General features: G+C 60.6%; 3 protein-coding genes and 1 pseudogene across 3 annotated transcripts; 2 read left to right on the forward strand and 2 right to left on the reverse strand.

Annotated features, from left to right (window-relative positions):
* Window positions 1-795: 795 nt before the first annotated feature.
* DCS_07203 (ATPase-like, ATP-binding domain protein) lies at window positions 796-7,011 on the forward strand (the record flags this gene model as incomplete). Its single annotated transcript, XM_040804489.1, has 2 exons — window positions 796-6,741; window positions 6,793-7,011. The coding sequence occupies 2 exons, from the start codon at window positions 796-798 to the stop codon at window positions 7,009-7,011; spliced, it is 6,165 nt and encodes a 2,054-aa protein (XP_040654593.1).
* Window positions 7,012-7,997: 986 nt separating this feature from the next.
* On the reverse strand, window positions 7,998-9,536 carry DCS_07204 (phosphoglycerate mutase; the record flags this gene model as incomplete). The annotated part of the gene is made up of 1 exon (XM_040804490.1): window positions 7,998-9,536. The coding sequence occupies one exon, from the start codon at window positions 9,534-9,536 to the stop codon at window positions 7,998-8,000; it is 1,539 nt and encodes a 512-aa protein (XP_040654594.1).
* Window positions 9,537-10,500: 964 nt separating this feature from the next.
* On the forward strand, window positions 10,501-11,313 carry DCS_07205 (annotated as a pseudogene).
* Window positions 11,314-11,610: 297 nt separating this feature from the next.
* DCS_07206 (T-complex protein 1 subunit gamma) lies at window positions 11,611-13,601 on the reverse strand (the record flags this gene model as incomplete). The annotated part of the gene is made up of 6 exons (XM_040804491.1): window positions 11,611-11,700; window positions 11,767-12,404; window positions 12,491-13,081; window positions 13,140-13,348; window positions 13,416-13,482; window positions 13,577-13,601. The coding sequence occupies 6 exons, from the start codon at window positions 13,599-13,601 to the stop codon at window positions 11,611-11,613; spliced, it is 1,620 nt and encodes a 539-aa protein (XP_040654595.1).
* Window positions 13,602-20,325: the final 6,724 nt, after the last annotated feature.

Raw genomic sequence — 20,325 nt, forward strand, 5'->3', positions numbered from 1 at the left:
AGCAAGGTACCCATGATCACGTCTACCGTCCAATACAATGCTCTCCTCGACAGCCTCTCGTGCCTTTGTGCCCTCTGCCTCTGCCGACTCGCCGCCTCTCCGCCCACAGTCAGCTCAACAAGCGTGCACGCCCCTGCTTCTCCCGCCTCGCCACGGCCTCCCTCGACCGTCACGGATGCGGAATAGGGTCTGTCTTGATTGATCGGCCTGCATGCTGCGTCGTCCGTGAGCCGATGGTGACTGCCGTTCGACTGCATCGACCCAGCACCTTCGTTCACCGACTGCATCTCGCCACCAAGAGTGATTAATCCCCTCCCCTCCACCAGGGCCGTCCGTCACCCTCCGGAACGCCCTCGGAGATCCCTCTCTCTCTCTCTCGTCCCATCTTCCCTTGACCTTTTCCCCTCGCCTTTTCCTGCACAACCGCCGCGGCTCCTCGGAGGGAAACAAGAGCCGCTTGTCTGGCCGTTCGCCTACTCTACAGGCGCCCGGACGCCCACGGGACGTGAAGCGAAGCTTGGCCCGTAGCTGTTCACCATCGTCCTCCGGGTATGCCGTGCCTTCATTCGCATCTATCCCCCCCCCCCTTGCCGGTTACACCGGCGGCAACGCAACGATTGGGAACGGACATCCGCTGACGAAGCAAGCCGAGGTGGAGCAGAGCAGGCCCGAGTCTTCATGCCCCTTCTCTGCCCGGTCGATGCGGCATCAAACCCTGCCTGCGTGCCTGCCTGCGTGTCCCGCTTGCCTCCCGATACTTGACGACATCCAACGGAAAAGGCACCACGTCGAGGCATGCCAAGGACCATTCTCCAAGAGGAGGCCAGACGGACGTCGCCTTCAGCGTCACCCTCAAAGGTGACGGCAACGTCTATTCCTAGATCGACGCTCACATCCGCATCCACGTCGGCGCTTGCTTCCTTCTCCGCCCGTCTACTGGAGCTTCCGATCCTCGTGCTCCCCGGGCCGGCCGACGAGGCACCACGGCCCCCCCAAGTCGCCCCCTCGAGCCAGCCACCCGCGAGCTATGGATGTGCAGCAGTAGATCTCGAAGCCGATCTCGAAGCCAAAGCAGCCGAAGCATCGATTTCGCATGCGCCCGGCAAGATGTCGCGACGAGCATCCTGCCACTCCACCACTCCGCCCGCCGGATGGACTTCCCCGGCATCGGGCCCCTCCCAGGCGAAAGGGGACGGGGAAGCCGCTGCCACCGCTGCACCAGCCGCCCCCCCTCCCCTGGCCACTTCGCAGCAGCAGCTCAACGAGTATCGCGAGCGGCTGGCGCGGGATCTGGAAATACGTGAGCTCTCCGCCATGGGCATGCTCGCGTCGCCGCCAGACAAGACGCGCATCTCGCCCATCCTCGAGGAGGCGGTCCGCCACCAACCTCGACGCCCGTCCGTCACCACTTCGACCACCACCTCGACCACCACGTCCACCGAATCCGCCAAGACTGTTCGCGGCGGCACCACGCCAGGCTCCGTCGTCGGTACGCCGTCGTATCCATTCCCTCGAATGACCAACCCCGGATTCTCCCCTTCCTCGCTGCACAAGTTCCTACCGCTGCCCGCCGGCATCCCTCGGACGTCGCACGCCGGTGCCGTGGAGAACCGCGCCGTCATGGACAAGGTTCTCTCGGACAACTCGACGCCGGCCTCCAACTGCACCTTTGGTCCCTTGGGCGTGTCGCGCCATCAGGATACCTTCGACTCGCCCGTCCCGAACCTCTACGACTTATCCCTCATGCTTGGCGCCGAGCCTGGCCTGGATGCCTGGTGGGGCACTGTCGTTCAGATATTGAAGGATGTCTACAAGGCCGAGCGCGCAACGCTGGCCGTTCCGGCCGACACCACCGACATTGAAAACGTGCCGTGGGGCCAGAAGGCGACGTACAATGAGCACCAGCAGGACGATCTGAGCCTTGGCTACATGGCCAAGGGAAGCAGCGTCGTCCAGGGCAGCGACCAGGCCATCTCGGACATGTCCGTCCGTGCCGAATTCACACCGGGGCCGAGAACGCCAACGCGGCCTGGCCTGGCCAGCCGTCATTCCTTCACGGCCTACGAGGAGAACAAGGAGCGAGCGCAGCACCAGACACCCAGCTCCGCCCGAAGACCGACGGGCTTGACGAGAAGCAAGACGCTATTCTCGTCCGTCCGGTCCGCCCACGCCGCAGGTAGTCACTACATCAAGCTGAACAAGGATGCTTTGGAGGAGCACGATGCCGCCGAGCGCAAGCGACGACATGTCCCCGGTTGGGAGGCTCCCGTGGCCGCCGGCTCTGAGCCCCAGGGCCGCATCTTGTCCGTCCTTCAGGCTCTCGACTTCGAGGCCGATCCTCTCATCGACCATGCGGGAATCATGCGAATACTTCAACGGGGGCGGCCCGTCGCTCTGACCAGGAGTTACCCATATCTTCCCACCACCACGAGCCAGGAGAATGACCAGCCGACGGAAGAAAAGCCGGATTCGAGACCGGGCAGCGCAGAAGCGGCCAAGCGACCCGCGAGGCGGCCATCCGACGCCGCTTCCACCTTCTCGTCCATGTTTGCCAGCCCGTCTCGCGGGAATGCAATATCGATGGCTTCGCACCTTGACGAAGAAGAGCCGAGGCCTCGCACCCCAAGGTACGAAGAGTACGAGCAGGCACCGCCGTCCCCCTGGTCGCAGTCGCCCGCTCCCTCGCCGGCGGTGCGAGCCGATCCCAAGGAGAACCCGTTCTTCACAGATGCCATGGTCGACGAGGATTCCTTCAACCCCGGTTCGGCCCCGGCAAGCTACTCCGGCATGCGACCGCCGGAAGCCATCGGCGTCGACAACTCGTGGACCGTGCTGCACATACCGCTGACGCATGTGCTCCTCTCGAGGCCAGCGCAGCCCTTCAAGCCGAACGCTACAACCAGGGGTCTACGCCCCCAGCCTCGGAGCAAGGACGGCGGAAGTGGCGACGACAGAGAGCTCTGCGATCTGGACCGCCTGACACCGGAGCTTTCGCGGAAGCAGAAGCCGGCCCCCATTGCCATCTTGTCCATTCTGAGTCCCATGATACCATACCCGTCCAAGCTCAGGCACTCTCTCGAACACCTCGCGCCACATCTAGCCACCTCGTTCTCCCTGTGCCGATATTATAGCAATCTGGAGACCGAACTTGCTGGCATGCAGCGGAAACGGCCGCCCACGGCCGGCTTCGGCGCCGTCGCACCCCACGCCAGGCACGACAACAAGATACCCTACTTGGCGCCGAGAGAAGTTCTGCTGCAGCAGCCCCCGTGCGGAAGCATCACGAGTCCGAGCGAAAATTCTGGCATCTCGAAGAGTGCCACAGGCTCCCCGATCGGGACCCCTAGGTGGGAGAACGAATCTCTCAATCAAATCGTCGACAAGAAACCGCCGGCCGGCAGCCCGGCGGCAGCCTCTCAGCCATCCGAAAACTACTTCAGCAGCCAGCGGAGAGCGCCCTCCTCGGCGCGACAGGAATCCCGTGGTCCGGCAATGCAGGTGGCACGGGCTGGGTCCAAGGACAACCCTCCGGGGGACGCAAGGCAGCTTTTCTCGTCGCCTCCTAAGCCTTCGCAGAGTCCCCTCGCCGCCGAGCACGTCTCCGACATGTTGGGTCTCGAGTTTAACGAGAGGACGGCGCAGGCGTGGGAGGACTTCGTTGCGAATGGCGCAAGCGACCGAGACGCCGACGTGCCCGGGGAGGATGGAACGACGAAGCGGGAACACAAGGCAGGAGACGGTGAGAGACCCGATCCCCCCTTGCGCCCGGTGCATGCCCATAGCGAGCTGCACAGCTATGGAGCGGACTTTGCCTCGTCTTTCCAGTCGCTGCCCCCGAGCTCGAGTCTGGGTCGACAGGTGCCGCAGACACCATCGGCGCCGCCACGCACCGGTTCCCTGGCTACCCTAGGGACCGACATGCCACCTCCCTCCGATAAGCTCAAGGGTTTGATCCTAGACTCGTTGCCCGCCCACGTCTTTGTGTCTTTGCCGCAGACCGGCGAGACTGTGTGGGTGAACAGTCGATTTCTGTCGTACCGCGGCCAGACCGTCTCGGATCTGTCGAGAGACCCCTGGGGCAGCGTGCACCCGGACGATCGCGATGGATACCTCAAGGCCTGGGGCCACTCGCTTCGAACCGGAGAGCAGTTCTCGAGGTCGGTGCGCATAAAGAGGTTTGATGGCCAATACCGATGGTTCTACGCCAGGGCGGTCGCATCCAAGGACAAGAGAGGCGTCATCATGCAGTTCCTTGGCTCCTACATGGACATTCACGAACAGCACATCGCAGAGCTGCGGGCGGCCCGTCAAGAGGAGATTGAGGCGTCCGAGGCCAAGCATCGACTGCTGGCCAATCTCATTCCGCAGATCATCTTCACCGCCACCGAGGACGACGGTATCACCTTTGCCAACGAGCAGTGGCTTTCGTACACGGGGCAGAAGTTTGAGGCCGCGCTGGGCCTGGGATTCATGGATTATGTTCATCCGGACGACCTGGAAAAGTGCTGCATCCCGACGGACCGAGGCCGTGAATTGTCGAGAAATCCCGATGCTGAATGGATGAATGGATCCAGCTCGTCCGCTGCCTCGTCCACGTCCGGCACCGCCAAGGGTGCAAAGTCCCCCGCGCCTCCGGAAACAGGCTTGTCGTGCAGTCGTTCGGCGTTGTCACGAAATGGCAGCTCCGAAACGGAGGCGAGCCAGGAGCTGTCGTCGACCGACCTCACGGAGCTGGCGAGGAAAGGCATCATCAAGGTGACGACCGACACCAGCGGCAGGCTCTCGTACACGACCGAGGTTCGCCTGCGCTCGAAGACTGGCGAGTACCGCTGGCATCTCATCCGCTGCGTTCAGATTGATACCATCGACTTTGGCCGCGGCGCGAGCTCCTACTTCGGCTCGGCCACGGACATTAACGACCACAAAATCTTGGAAACGAAGCTCAAGGAGGCGATGGAGTCGAAAAGCAGGTTCTTGAGCAACATGTCACACGAAATCAGAACGCCCTTGATCGGCATCTCGGGCATGGTCAGCTTCCTGCAAGATTCGACGCTCGACGAGGAGCAGCGTGACTACACCAACACGATCCAAACGAGCGCCAACAGTTTGATCATGATCATCAACGACATCCTAGACCTATCCAAGGTCGACGCCGGCATGATGAAACTGAAGCACGAATGGTTCCACACTCGATCCCTGATCGAGGACGTCAACGAACTGGTCTCGACCATGGCCATCGCCAAGCGCCTGGAGCTGAACTATCTTGTCGACGCGGATGTGCCGGCCTGGGTCAAGGGTGACAAGGTTCGCATCCGCCAGGTTTTGCTCAACGTCATCGGCAACGCCATCAAGTTTACCACCGAGGGAGAGGTGTTTAGTCGATGCCGAGTTTGTAGCGATGACCCCTCGGAGAAAGACGGCTCGACCATCAAGCTTCAGTTTGCCATCACCGACACCGGTCGGGGTTTCTCCAAGGAAGAAGCGGAGCTCATATTTAAGCCGTTTAGCCAAATCGATGGCAGCAGCACTCGACAGCATGGCGGGAGCGGGTTGGGTCTCGTGATTTCCAGGCAACTGGTTGAACTTCACGGCGGCACCATGGAGGGCAGGGCGGAGCTGGGGAAAGGTTCGACGTTTACCTTTACGGCCCGGTTCGCGCTGCCAACCGCAAGCGACCAGCCAACCCTGCCCGAAAGTCCGGGGGCTTCCAAGCCGGCCGAGTCCCACCACGCTGCATCTGTCATCGTTTCGGCGACAGGAAGGTCTCCGCCTGCTCCGGGACGGCATCTCGATGCCAAGGCTGACGATGGCACGGCCGGTGCCTTCTATGCTCCGCCTGGCACCGTGTCGACCGGCTGCCCGGAACCCGCATTCCATGCAAGCAGACCGCACGTTGCGGACCGGGCTTCGGCAACGTCGGTGAATCAGGAACTTGCTCGTATCAGCGAGGCAGCCAAGGCGAGCGGGCAGGACCTTTTCCAGATGAGACTGGACATTGAGCACGAGGGAGCGCCCATGGATCAGGCAGCATTTTCGGGAAACGTCGGCCAGCCGTCGTCAGAGTTCTGGCCACCCATGTACTCGATCCTGATCATATGTCCACAATACCACAGTCGCGAGGCGACAACCCAGCATATCGAAATGACGCTACCCAAGGAGGTGCCGCATCAGATAACAGCACTGGCGTCGGTTGAGGAAGCGCGGAGCTATGTTGGCGGCGGCGATGCCATCCAATTCACGCACATCGTGCTCAACCTTTCTTCTGCCGAGGCCATCATTGACGTCATGGATCAGATAACCAAGTCGCAGACGGTCGACAGTACCACCATCCTCATCCTTTCCGACTCGATGCAGCGCCAAGCCGTGATCAAGCTCGCGGCGCAGACGAAGTACAGCCGGCTGTTTACGGACAACCTGGTGACCTTTATCTACAAACCAGTCAAGCCGTCACGCTTTGCCGTCATCTTCGACCCGGATAAGGTGCGGGAGCTGAGTACGGATCGGAATCGAACGACGGCGCAAAAGATGGTGGAGAACCAGAAGGCGAGCTATCAAGAGATTGGGCGACGCATGGGCAACAAGGGGTACAGGGTGTTGTTGGTGGAAGACAACCCGGTCAACCAAAAGGTGCTCATGAAGTACCTCAAGAAGATTGGCGTCGACGTGGACGTTGCGATTGACGGCGTCGAGTGCACTGACAAGGTCCTCTCGAAGCCGCACAACCATTACTCTCTCATCCTGGTAAGTCTCGACGCATCCCCTATCCGGGACAATAGCTGATGCGGCACAAAGTGCGACCTTCACATGCCACGCAAGGATGGCTATCAAGCTTGCCGAGAGATTCGCCAGTGGGAGATGGCCGGTGAGGTCGCGGCGATGCCCATCATCGCGCTCTCCGCCAACGTCATGTCTGACGTACAAGACAAGTGCATAGCTGCGGGGTTCAGCGACTATGTTACGAAGCCGGTCGATTTCATCGATCTCAGCAGGGCCATGGCAAAATTCTTCTGACGGCCAGGCAGAGGAAGGTAGAGCATGGCATTGGATTCTTAATCCTGGCGCAATTGTCACTTGCGCATACTACCTATGCATCTCGTTGGGCGAGAGCGAGGAGTGCCAGCCTTGGTTCGATTGTTCTTAATACTCTGAATTATTCCCCCCTTTGTTCTTGTGCTCTTGGCGGCACACGAACCAACGTTCCCATCCGGATCGGCCAAGGAAGCAAGCGCACTTCTCGGAGCGCGTCCGCGACGCGGGATCGGGAAAGTTCATCTGTTTCGCCCTCGGCAGCGGAAAGACAAAGCTTCGCTATGTATTAAACCTGTCGGCTACCACTCACCTTTGGTAGAGGGCGCCCTCCTTGTTTCTGCTTGCTCTTTGCGCGATACCCACCATTGGAGGGAAATCAAACGATGTTCTAAAAAGGAGATACCCCGCAAGAAAGGTCATATGCCTGAGGTTGCATGAACGGTTGGGGTTTGTCGAGAGACGGGAGGTGAGCAAGACGGACGTGTATTTCATTTGCATTGCGACGCGGAGGGCTTTGCCCCCTAATATTTTGCGACCAAAAAACGAATTGTTCTTCTCTGCCGTTGTATGGCAGGCGGTCCCTCTGCCTGTGAGTGTATGGGTATTTTGCGGCGCGCTGTTTGCACCGTCGATCTCGCCACAAGCACATGCTGCCTATCTTGTTTGACAAGAGCCCGGCCAACGAGGGCAGTGTCAGGCATCGTCACTGTGACGTGCCTTGGTGACAGGTCCGTTCAGAGCGGGTGGAAGGTCTCGGCTGCTTAATCTGCCGACCCTGGCGCCCTGAAAGGAGACTGCCAGTTGATGAAGACGTTGTGTTATTTCGGCGCAGTATCCTTCCTTTGCAAGGTCGCCCCTGAGAGCCTGATGCAATTCCACAGGAAGCAGCAGGCGATTGTCGGGTATTGGGATGAGGCAGATGATGAGACGCCGGGTAGTTGTAATATATATCTTCCAGAGCTAGCGACTCAATATACGCTCCCTCGGATACTTCGATCTTGGCGCTCGGCCTCGTTCAAGTCGTCCATCTCGGTGTGCTCAGCTGCGGCCGGCGGCGGCGCGTCTCCGAGACGGTTGGCGAAGCGGTTGGCGACAACGTCATCGGTGTGCTTGTCGACGTAGTGGGACGGCGGATGCCGGCGATTGCCATCTTCGGACATGTCTGTGTCGCTGCCGGCAAGGGAGGTGTGGCCCGAGTAGGTCCCCCCAAAGTCGCGGCCGACGTGCAGGTGTTGTGACTGGAGGGTGCCGATGCGCTTTTCTGCAGCGGCGGTGTTGAAGGCTGGCGTGCCGTCGGGTGAGGAGGGCAACACTTTGTGGGAGTGCGGAACAGCGACGTCCATTGCATCGGCGAGGACGGGGGGTCCGTCACCGTCACGGTCCTCTGCACTCATACCAGGATGCCATTGCTGGTTCTGCGTCTGCGATTGCGACCGTGATTGTGGCTGCCCGCCGGCGGCGACCGAAATCGAGCCGCTGGTCGCGACGGTCGGTTCGTCACTGCGCTCCGTGTCTTGTTCCCGCAGGGGCTCTAGGTCAGGCCGCTTGTTGTAGTGGCTCGTGTGGTTGCAGCCGTTGGGGCAGCCGCCCCAGCGACGGGCAGGCATGGCAGTCGTCGTTCTGGCACGATCCAGCTTGGCCTCCTCTTTGCCGTCCTTGACGGCGGCGCGATCGTGATGCAGCTCGGACCAGGTGCGCAGGTTGTTCTCGAGCAAATACTTGCCGTTCTCCTGCTTTCGCATGATGAGGAACTCGCAGTGGTCGACGTTGCGGAGATCCTCAAAGTACTCGACGGTAAAGTGGTACCACTTCATGAGGAAGACGCGGGACATGAGACCGTGTGTTACTGCGCGCATCAGACACAACCGCTCGACGGAGGCTCGGCATGACGCATACGTACCGAGCACGCAGACGCTGGCGAAGTCGTCCTCGCCAAACTGCCGCCAGAGGCTCTCGTTGAAGCCGCTCACGCGGTCGTAGGCATCGGCGGCGCTCTCGCCGTTGGGGATGCGGTAGAAGAAGTGACCGTAGTCGGCCCGCTCTTGCCACATGCGCTCCATCTCGGCGCTGCAGGGCTGGAAGTTGCCAAAGTCCTGCTCGCGGAGGCGCGGCTCCTCGTAGACCTTGATGTTGGACCGACGAAAGGGCGACGGTTTCGGCTCGTCCGAGGTGAGGGTCGCGAGGATGCCTTCGGTCGTCTCGCGCGTGCGACGGTAGGGGGAGGTGAAGAAGTGGAGGGTGTCGTCGGGTCGGAGGAGTTTGCGGAGCCGGCGACCGGCCTCGCGGGCCTGGCCCCAGCCGTCCTGCGTGAGCTTCACTCTGTGGTCGGGGATGCTCTGATGGATCTCGCGCTGCTCTGCTCGGAGGAGGGAAGGGTGAGTCAGTCGTCGGTTGCCCATCGAGGGGGGGGGGGAGACGGGCGAACAGGCAGCAGGGGGCGGGGGCAGCGTACTGTTGCCCTCGGACTGGGCATGTCGGATGAGGATGATCAGCCGCGGCTTGGCCATGGCTGCGACTCCCCGGTGGGCACGGGCGACGGATGAGGGCGAAGGCGACAGGAAGGCTGAAGGAGACGTGGGCGCGCTTTGGGGTGGTGATTATCAGCGACAAGGACGAGGTGCGCAGGCAACAGAGGGACGGCCGTGGCTGGTGGAGAGGGTCGACGACGATGGCACTTGAGGGTATCGAGGGGCGAAGAGGGCGAAGAATAGGCCATGTTGGAGAGGCTGCAAACGAGTCTCTCAAGGTTGCGTACGAGAGTACGATGGCATAATACTGTATAAATAAATACAGTACGTTATTAGGAGGCACGGCTGGGTCAGTACAGCACCGCCAGCGGGGTTGCAGCGGTTTCAAAGCCGTTCCGTTGGTTGGCGGTGCGGAGGCCCTGTAGCGTTGGCAGTACGTACCGGCAGCACTGCCTAAGTATGTACCTTTCAGCGGTGCACGTAGTTGTAAGTACAATACTACTGTTGACTACCTAGCAGGTACATGTCCATGTACGTACTTACAGTACAGTACAGTACATGCTTTGTACTTAAGTAGTAGGTAGGTGTACTTACAGTATGCTGCACTGTGCTTACGGGGTACACTTACTTACATCAAGTACATGTAAGTACTTGTAGATACACTTGCGGGCCTTAGATGTGCACTGTAAGTACGGAGCACTGTACTGCGTGGATTGATATCAGTACCTGCAGAGTAGTACGGCGTACGCTACGGAGAACTCTAGGTGCGCAGTGTTATAGCAGTGCGAAGTGCGGAGTACATGTATACTTGCAGTGCATTCAAGTACTCGAGCTGCTAACGACCAAGTACAGTTCTCCTCCGTACATGTAGCCAGTACAGGCAAGTACTTACAGTAGGCACGGAGTACGGAGTACTTGCATTAAGTAATGCCGTCATGAAGTGGTGTGGTGGGGGCCATTGTCACGCCGACCGCTTCCTTTCACCACGAGCCAACTTTTCAGCCTCAACACCAAGAACGTGTCGATTTCCATTTCCACCTCGACCGGCTACCTACACCACAACACCCTACCGCCAGAGGAGTACCGTCGGGAATTCTCATCAGCCCCGCACACAGGCCGTCCTGTGCTGTCCCGTCTCCTGTCCCGCCCACACGCAAGCCGTAGCATCACCCATCCCGCGGCCATGTCAGGCGAAGGTCCCGAATCCATCCCGACCTCGGCCGACCCTCGCTCTCGTCGTGCGACCAAGAAACGGGCGCTCACGCCGGTCTCGGCACAAGCCGCCACCGTCGCCGCCCTCTTCGCGAACCCCGACCGCCCCGTACGCATGCCCGCCGGCGTCGGCGACAACAAGCTCGGCCGCGCCCGCGCCGCCATCCCCGAGACGGTGGCCCATGTCCAGGGCTCCAGCGCCGGCGCCGGCTCCGGCGAGTTCCACGTGTACAAGGCCTCGCGCAGGCGCGAGTATGAGCGTCTCCGCGTCATGGACCAGGAGCTCCGTCAAGAGCGACATCAGGCCGATTTTGAAAAGGACCGGGACGAAAAGGCCCGCAAGGACGACGCCAAGACGAGGAAGAACAGGGAGAGACGGGAAAAGATGAAGGCGAGGAAGGCCAACCGGGGCAAGGGGGTGGGGAACAGCCCGCTCACGGCGGCCACCCTGGCGGCGGGCGTGGAACGGAACGGAACGCCGAGGCCGAGCGAGCATGGCAGTGCCGAGGGCGGCGACGACCCGGTCGCCGAGGCCGACGCCTGCGAAGCTCGACCGAATGCCGCGCAACCCACCGGCCTCGTCATCCACGACGACGACGACTGACCTTGGCCGAGACGGTCAGGTCAGGCAGGCAGGCAGGCAGGCGTCGGCCCGAGGCGGACGGAGCGCCGCTGCAGACTACGAGCCACGGCAAGGCAAGCCACGGCACGGCAAGCCACGGCACGAGAGGCAAAGGCAAGAAATGCATCCTTCGGCGTCCGGCATCGCCAGCCTCGTCGCCTCCACCGCCTCCGACTGCAAGTTGTGTACAGGGGGGGAGGGGGGGTAATGGCCGTAGCAATGCGGGCCACCCCTCCGCCGTCATTCATCCGTTTCCGAAGCGCCCGTCCCGTGTTGCCTCTAATCATCGCCTCCCCCGGCGCCTCCTCCGATCTGCTGCGCCTTCTTGGCACTGCAGATGTCGTCCACTCTTAGCAGCAAGCAGGCAGCCTAGCGGAAGGGTCAGGGTCAGCAAGCACGGCTCGGCTCGGGGAAAGGCATGGGGCCGAAGCGTACCTCGATGGCCGTCTTGATGCTCTGGAGCTTGATGGCCTCGGGCTCCCACACGCCGTACTCCTTCATGTCGACGATGGTGCCGGCGTCGCCGTTGACGCCCCAGGTGCTCTTGCCGTCGGCCTGCTTGGCTCGCAGGTCCGTCAGCACCCGCACCGGGCTCTTGCCGGCGTTCTGGACGAGCGTGCGCGGGATCACCTCCATGGCGTCGGCGACGGCCTTGTAGGGCCACTGCTGGACGCCCTCGATGCTCTTGGCCTTTTGCGCGAGCCTGACGGACACGGCCATCTCGGTGGCGCCGCCGCCGGGCGACAGGCGCGGGTGGAACATGACGTTCCGGGCCACGCCCATGGCGTCCTGCAGGTTCCGCTCCACCTCGTTGAGCACGTCCTTGGAGGGCCCGCGGAGGAGCACGGTGCAGGCCTTGGGGTCCTTGCAGCGGGTGAGGAAGGTGAAGTACTCGTCGCCGATCTTCTCGATCTCGAACAGGCCGCACCGGGTGCCGACGTCGGACTGCTGGAGGTCCTCGACCCGGTTGACGATGGTCGCCCCCGTCGCCCGCGCTATCCTGTTGTTGTCCGTCTTGCGAACGCGGCGCAGGGCTGTGATGTTGGCCTTGACGAAGAAGTGCTGGGCCAGGTCTGTCGTCGGGCCGTCAGTCGGCGCGACGCCAAGGAGGCTCCCGGTGCGGGGTGGGGGGTGGTGCGGCGACGAGCGTGGAACCTACCGGAGACGCCCTTTTCCGTGATGACGAGGTCGGGCTTGACGGCGGCGATGGCGTCACACATCATCTTGATCTGCTCCTCCTCGATCTGCAGGATTCGATTCCAGTCCTCCTCCTTGGTGATTTCGATGTTGGTCTGGGACTCGCCCTTTTTATACTCGAGGGGGCAGTCGAGGAGGACGATGCGCGGGTTCTCGATACGCCGCCGCATCTTGGGGTGGGTGATGTCCTTGTTCAGCATGAGGCCGTCCAGCACCTGGCTGTCCTCGATCTCGCCGCCGGGCACCTTTTCGATGCGGGCGTAGCGCTTGATGTCGACCTCGGTCTTGCCGCTGCCCGAGTCCCAGGTGACGGTGCGCACGGCCTTGAGGGCGAGGCTGCACATCTGGTCCATCCAGCGGGAGACGAACTTGGTGCCGATGGAGGAGGAGATGAGCTGGCTCATGGCCTTGTCGTCGTCGACGTCGATGGGGAGCGAGACGTCGTCGATGATGTCGAGAGCGTCCTGGAGGGCGCGCTTGAAGGCGGAGATGATGACGACGGGGTGGATGTTGCGCTCGAGCTGCGGGAGGGCCTGGGCGAGGATTTCACCGGCTGCGTCGTGCTGCGCATTAGCATCGGGAAGGGCGGCGGCGGCGGGGGAGCATCGTACCCAAGATGATGACTGTCGTAGTGCCATCGCCGACCTCCTCGTCCTGGGTGCGACTGAGCTCGATCATGCTCTTCGCGGCGGGGTGCGAGACCTCAATCTCTCGCAGGATTGCGTGTCCGTCGTTGGTGAGGACGATGCCGCCCATGGGATCGAGCAGCATCTTGAGCATGGCCTTGGGACCGAGACACGACCGGATGATGTCGGCGACGCTGGCGACGGAGCGGCGGTGCGGTTAGCAGAGGACCGACGACGGTGCGGCGCGCGAGATGGGCGTACGTCTTGGCCGCGGCAATGTTTGACAGCTGCGCTTTCCTTCCCGTCTGTCTCTCCCCGTTCTGCGTGTCTAGGTTGACGTCCGGGTCAGCACGGGAGCTCGTCGGGCGATCAGGACGGCGGCGGCCAAGGTGCCGCCGGACAACCGGTGTCGGGGCACGTACTCATAACCAGCACCGGAGCTTGCATGATGGGCAACGTTTGGCCTCGGCCAAGGAAACGCCGAGGGCGAAGGAAGGAGTAGTATGATGTGTGCCTTCGAGGCGGAGGGAGAGGAAAGGGGGGGTGGCGCCGCGGGGCAGCGCGGACGGAGGCGAAGGGTTCGAGGAAACGGGTCGGGCGACGCGTCGGCGAGAGCAGAAACGACGTTGAAGGGGAACGACGGTCAGCAAGAGGCCGGCTGGTGGTGGTGGAGGGGCGCTGACGAAAAGATCCCAACGATGTGCGTCGGGATTTTTTGGCGGGGAGAGCAACGGGCAGGCGAACAGGCTTCCGCAGGGAGCAAGTTAACCCGGTCCCGCCGCGGCGACGGCCCACGGGGTCGGCGTCGGGCGGAGCCAATCAGACGGTCGGGTCCTGGTGAGCATGTTGCGCCCGTCCCGATGTAGGGACGGACCTTTTTAGGCCACTTGGAATTGGACTGCGAACGGAGTCGTCGTTGAGGGGCTCCTTTCCCCGTGGATGGACAAGTGAATGTTGGTAAAGGTGCAGATGCGATGAGGGAGCATCCCAACCATTCCCTCGCCACCACCTCATACAAGCATGTTGCGGTCGAGGCGCTGGTGGGGGATCGATGGAGGGCTCACGTGATTCGTCGGAGGACTACAACAGCGATTCGTGACGAGACGGCCGCCAGCAGGAAACGATTTGCAGGCGTACGACGGTACATGGAAGTACGCGGTGGGTACGGAGTAAATGTGCGAGTAAGTACTCCGTAATACATTACTTGTCCATGTACGGAGTACTCGTACAATTGCAAGTATCACAACATGGAATTGCCGTGCTCGAATGTGCTGCAGTGTGCATACACAAGTAATACCATGAACAAAGCAGGTGTACCTGGGCGAAACCTACAGTACTGCAAGTACATGTCGGGGTAGTAAGTACAGTGCCTATTTGTAGTCGTATTATCCAGATGCGTACGGAGTATACTCCGTACTATACATGTACTTACTGGTAGCCTATAGGTACCTCGTAGCTAGGTGCATCTACAACCACAAGTATATGTACGGAGTTAGGTGCATTTGTCATCCGTATGACTGTCTGACCACCATTCTTCGTGCTCTCAGCGCAGGAGCAAGTTTCTTGACCCCAGTGGCCAGCCGCAACGGCAGACGATGTCATCTATCGAGCCAGCCAGCCAGCAGCTCGTCTTGGTCGCCTGCGCCGGCGTCTCGCTCGCCACACGCTCCCTCCAGCTCTTTGCCTGCTGGACGGTTGGGCCCCGGGGATGCAGCCTGACGAAAGGAATCGAAGGGGAGGGAAAGACGAGCTCACGACATCAGCAACTCCACAAGGCCAACACGCAGGCAAGTACAAGTATCTTCACGGCGGCTGGCAAGGGTGGGACACGGAAGCACGACGGAGATGTCCCTGAAAGAGTGCAACGCGTCGAGAGGAACATGCACAAGCCGACCGTAGGGCACATGTTGCACGACCTCTCGTGCAGAGTTGTAGACCTGCACGTACGATGTGATGCGAGCAAAGCGACGTACAGAGTACGTGGATATGTGCATCCGAGCACGAGGCGAGCCCATCGAGCCCAATCGAATGACGCATGCTCGCGTGCGGACCGCTTGGCCATGCGAGCACGCACGTACGGCACCAACGCATGCTCGCCAACGGACCGCTTGGCCATGCTCGCATGCACGTACAGCATTGATGCATGCTCGCGGAAGGACCGCTTCGCCATGCGAGCATGCACATGCAGCACAGTACATGGAATGCTCGCCGTCGTTTCCGAGGCGTTCGAGTAGGCGTCGACCCAGGTGGAGTGGCCACGGATCGTCCACCGCGGAGGAGCTGGCCTGCCTGGCACGAATGATTTGTCGACGTCGTTCCAGCTCGTTGCCGACAGGGGCGGGTGCTTTTTCGTCGGCACGAGTGCGCGCACGGCGCGTAGGCGTACACGTAGGTGCGGGTACGGAGCACACGTCCAGCAGTTGCAGGTATGGGCGCGGGCCGTCCGTCGCTCGCGTTTGCGTGAGACCCCGAGCCGAGGCCAGGCCTGGGGGGGGGTACGGCAGGCGGGCGCTTCACGAAGCGTGCGACGGCGACGATGGGCAGCGACATGCTCCAAAGCCGGGGTTAGGAACCTGCGACGAGCGCACTGTGCGTAGGGTGGAGAGGCGACTGGAGATGGAGTCGGCGAAGGCGACGACGGCAAAGTGAGGGTGGACAGTCGTTGGATGCGGAAAGAATGTCATGGAAGGATTTGGCGGGGGAAGTGATAAAAAAAAAAAAAAAAAAAGAGTACTTACTTGGGTGTACGGGTATGGTGTGTGAGAGAGTGAAAGCGAGGGAATCCTGCACCCTGTCAGCAAGGGCTGATCCGAGTCGACTGTCTCTGCTGGCAGGCACGCAGGCAGGGCGGACAAGGCGACGAGCGGTCAAGAATCAATTCACGCCCCCATTCACGCCCCCTGTTTTCGACCTCCCGACGGACAGTCGCCATGGATTGAAAGGAAAAGGAGACGGCTTCCTCGCGTCGGACATGCTCGGCCGTACAGTACGTGTACTTGTACTTGCGCCTACTTACTTGCAGTACAGTGCCATGCCCAGCCAACTGGTCGGATGGAGGCCGGTACAAGTACTACGGAGGAGTACATGTACAACTACTGTAGGTGCAAGTATTGCGAGTGTCTGCGAGCACCACGTTGGTATTACTACTAGGTAGGTGCCTAAGTACTAAGTTGTACAATACTCGTAGGTGTACTTAGGTACAGTGCAGTGCAGTAGTAAGCACAGCAATACAGTGATGTGATACCACACGGCATGTACTTACTAACCGAGTAGGTGTGCCGGTGCGGTACTCCGTACACCGTACAATATTATACGTGCGGAGTACTAGTATTACTGTACAGCATGCACAGAACTTGCAGATGTAGTTTACACTTGTATGGTACTAGGCACTGGCATCAGGCGCATCAGAGTGAAGTTTGGATGAGTCATGCTTCCGCTGCCTGCGCGGGAGCTCCCGACGATTGCATTTGGGATAGGTGACTTGTGGTAGCGAGGCACGCGAAGCTTAAAAGTGGCTAGTACTGTACGCCTGTCCATTTCACAGGCCACAGGCACTAGTGCAGCGGATGTCGGCGCGCACTTGAGCCACGACGATGTACCAGGTAGGGTAACTCGTTACGCAAGTATGGCTGCGACCTTGGAGTCGTCATTCCCGTCCTCCTCGTCGACGCGGCCAATTGCACCAGAGGCCGAGGGACGAACACAGGCAAGAGGTGGGCGATGGGATCGATGACGCAAGCTGTCCTTGCCCATGCACTCCCTTTGTTGCGCCGAGGACACCAGCAGACGGGCACAACAGGTGCAGTGCTCCGTACGAGCTTGTACTCACCTAGTAGATGAATGGTGCCCACTGTAGGTGTGCCCCGTAAGTACTAGTAGGTGGAGCAATAATACCTGTTGTTGGTGCGAATGCAATGCATGCACTTGTACTCCGTACAGTACATGTACGCTGTAATCACTCGAGGTATGAGTACTCTAGTACCTAGTACGCAAGCACCTACGGAGCGGTACAAAGTTCAGAGTGGTAGACAGGCGCACATGAATTGGACTCTGCACGTGTTCCAGCGTACTGCCTAGGTACAGGCAGGTATCTACTAGGTACCTACGGTAGTAGTGTTCATAGTAGCCACCACTGTACTTGCTCCGTACTTGCAGGCGAATTAGGTGGCCGTACGGAGTGCGTGTGCTGTAAAGAGTTGGCGAGCATGCTCTCGGACAGCCCCCTACGTACACCGTCATACCGGTCGCATGCGAGCCCGGCCGGGACATGGCAGAGATGCATGTACAGAGTACGCAGGGGGCAAGGGAAGAAAAAGGGCCATCGCCAGTGCCGAAGCAACCCGAGAGGTTGCGTCTCGTGCCGCATGGTACTTTTACTCAGTAATTACTTACCTGCGACGTACGGAGTACACGGCATCCCTTTGTTCGTTGCGTGCGGTGTGAAAAATTTTCGCTCCCAAACGGCCGGAATTCGCCTGGGGGGCGTGTGAGAACTCGTCTCGCAGCGGCCCTGCCGAGAACGCCTTCTTCACCGACTTGCGACGGCCGCTCAGCGACCAGGTACGGTACAGTCAGTACTGGGTGTGCTCGGTTGTACGTGGTGGGCATACGAGTCCTGCTCGTCGCCGCTTCGCACATGCCAACTCTAGGTGTAGGCACCAGGTACAGTGAATAAAACTACCACAGTACACATTGTACAGGTAGGTGTGCGTATGCGTGCCACACCACTCCGTATTACTTGCTTGACTGCTACAGTACGGAGTCTGGTTCCCGTCATGTGAGGACGGCCAAGTGCAAGCATGACCATGAGTGTATGTACTCGGTACGGAGTACACATGTACTGTAATTAATTACAGGTAGAGTACGGTGTGCAAAAAGCAGCAGGTGTACAAGTAGGTGTAAGTACAAGTAGGTGTAAGTACAAGTAGGTGTACAAGTAGGTGTACAAGTAGGTGTACAAGTAGGTGTACAAGTAGGTGTACAAGTAGGTGTACAAGTAGGTGTACAAGTAGGTGTACAAGTAGGTGTACAAGTAGGTGTACAAGTAGGTGTACAAGTAGGTGTTCTTACAAGTAGGTGTATTAGGTGCACTTCGTACAAGTAGGTGCATTACAAGTACTAAGGGAGTAAGCAGGTGCAAGTACAACTGATGAATACGACGTACACGTACTCCGTACTGTTCTTGCAAGCACATGTACATGCACACCTACCGTACATGCAAGTGCAGTATTAAATGCCCACCTCACTTCGAGGTATGGACGCTATTTTAGTTCCCATCGCTGCCGCTTGTGGGTCCAGTCCATCGCTTCCGCCTTGGTCTCGGACGAGCCAGGGCGTCCTGTAGACAAAAACAAAGCCGCAGCCATTCCGTCTCCCTCGGCCATCGGCGACGGTTGGGCTTGGTCATGATGACTGCTGCCAGCACCTGTGCAAGCACAAGTACTCGGTCCAATGCCGGCGACAAACCACTTGCTGCCCTCGTCGCAAGGCTGGCACAGACCGATGCGGCCGCCAGCCCACCGTGCTGTGCCTTGCAAGCGCGGTGCAGGGCCGGACCCGAGGCGGCCTTGTCCTTTGAGGGTGACGCCTGAGGAGGCACGGCGATGGAGCCACGGACAACGGAGGAGAATGGCGGGCGCGGCAGAGAGGAGGCGAAAAGGGTTTCGACGCGAGAAAATTTTCCTCCGCTAGGGCTCGGCTGGGCGGCGCCCCCTTTTTTGTCACCACCCGCCCGTTTGTCGGCAGGACGAGACAATCGATGGAGTCGGCGCCACGGCCTGGGCTGGATCCATCGAACGCAGGGCCGGCGCCGTGGCAGAAATGTCGACGAAAATTTTCTCCGCCTCGCGCCGTCGGTGTGGGATGACGAAGGAAGCATGAAGGGAAATGACGAGGACGGCATGGGCCATGGGCAGAGAGGAGGCAGAGCATCGCCCGGGACGGGCGTGGGCGCGGGCGTGGTCGCAGGCGCAGGCACCGCCACGTACTCCGTACTTGGGAGGCGTCGTACTGTAGGTAACACCGTACGGAGCACCTGTCCCTGCACGTTGGTTGTGCTTGCACCGCATGGCAGCACGGCGGTAGGCACAGGCAGTGAGTGACACCTATACCACTAGCACTGCGCACCTACTCTGCACCCAAGTAACTGCACCTACAGCACTCCGTACTCTGCACCCAAGTACCTGCACCTGCAGCACTCCGTGCAGCACGCAGTAATGCTCGCCGTCGTGGTCGAGGCGTGGCCGAGCCAAGGCGACGACCAAAGGCAGCGGCATGGGCCAACTCAGCCGCCCCCGTCCGGCCATCTCGACGCTGCTCGCCAATGCGACGGCCACGCACGCTTCGCACGGCGTGCAGACACAGGCTTGCACACCTACGGCACGCAAGTGCTCGCACGTATGGGGAGAGTATGAGGTGGTCGAGTCCGGAAACCGTCGTGGCGCTTGGCTTTTTCGGCCCTCCTCGAGGCGACAGCCGCCCAGGGCCTCCCTCTCCCCTCGCAGGTCGGGCCTCTGCAGGTGTCGTGGCCAAGGAGGTTGCAGGGCACATGGGCTAGGGTTGCAGGGCACATGGGCTACCCGTACACCCTGCCGCTCGCCGTAGGCGTGCTGCCGTAACGGTGACATCCGTCATGGTCGACGACGACGGGCGGAAACACTGCCTCCCACGCCGCATCAGGCCATGCCATGCCGGTGCCCCTCGAGCAAAGTACAGGTGCGTGCGGCTCGTACGGACGTGGGAGCCTGCCGCGGGTACCGTGTACATGTGCTGCCTACCGTGAGCGTGCGAGTGATGCATCGACGGAGCCACCCGTGGCTTGCGAGCCAAACCACCAGCATTCCGCCTGGGAGCCTCTCCGTCGCCGTCAGGCAAGGGACGGGGCCGGCGGAGCGAGGTGAAATCTCTGCCCTCGCGCCCCCGTTGCGCAGCACGGCCCGGGAGGAAGCACGACCGCCGACGATTGATCATGGCCTTTGTCATCATTTCTTGCCATTGATTATACCCGGGAACCATGTCCAAGGGTGGGGGTCTGACCGGGGACCGTGGGGCACATCTGGCGCGGCATCGGACCAGGGACGGACGGGTCAAAAGAATGGCCGGCCAAGGAATGGACATGGCCCAACGTCTTCCGAGACAGCGACAGAGTGACGGAGTGCACGAACAGGTGCTT

Source organism: Drechmeria coniospora, chromosome 03 (genome assembly GCF_001625195.1).
Source record: "Drechmeria coniospora strain ARSEF 6962 chromosome 03, whole genome shotgun sequence".
NCBI classification, from domain to species: Eukaryota; Fungi; Ascomycota; class Sordariomycetes; order Hypocreales; family Ophiocordycipitaceae; genus Drechmeria; species Drechmeria coniospora.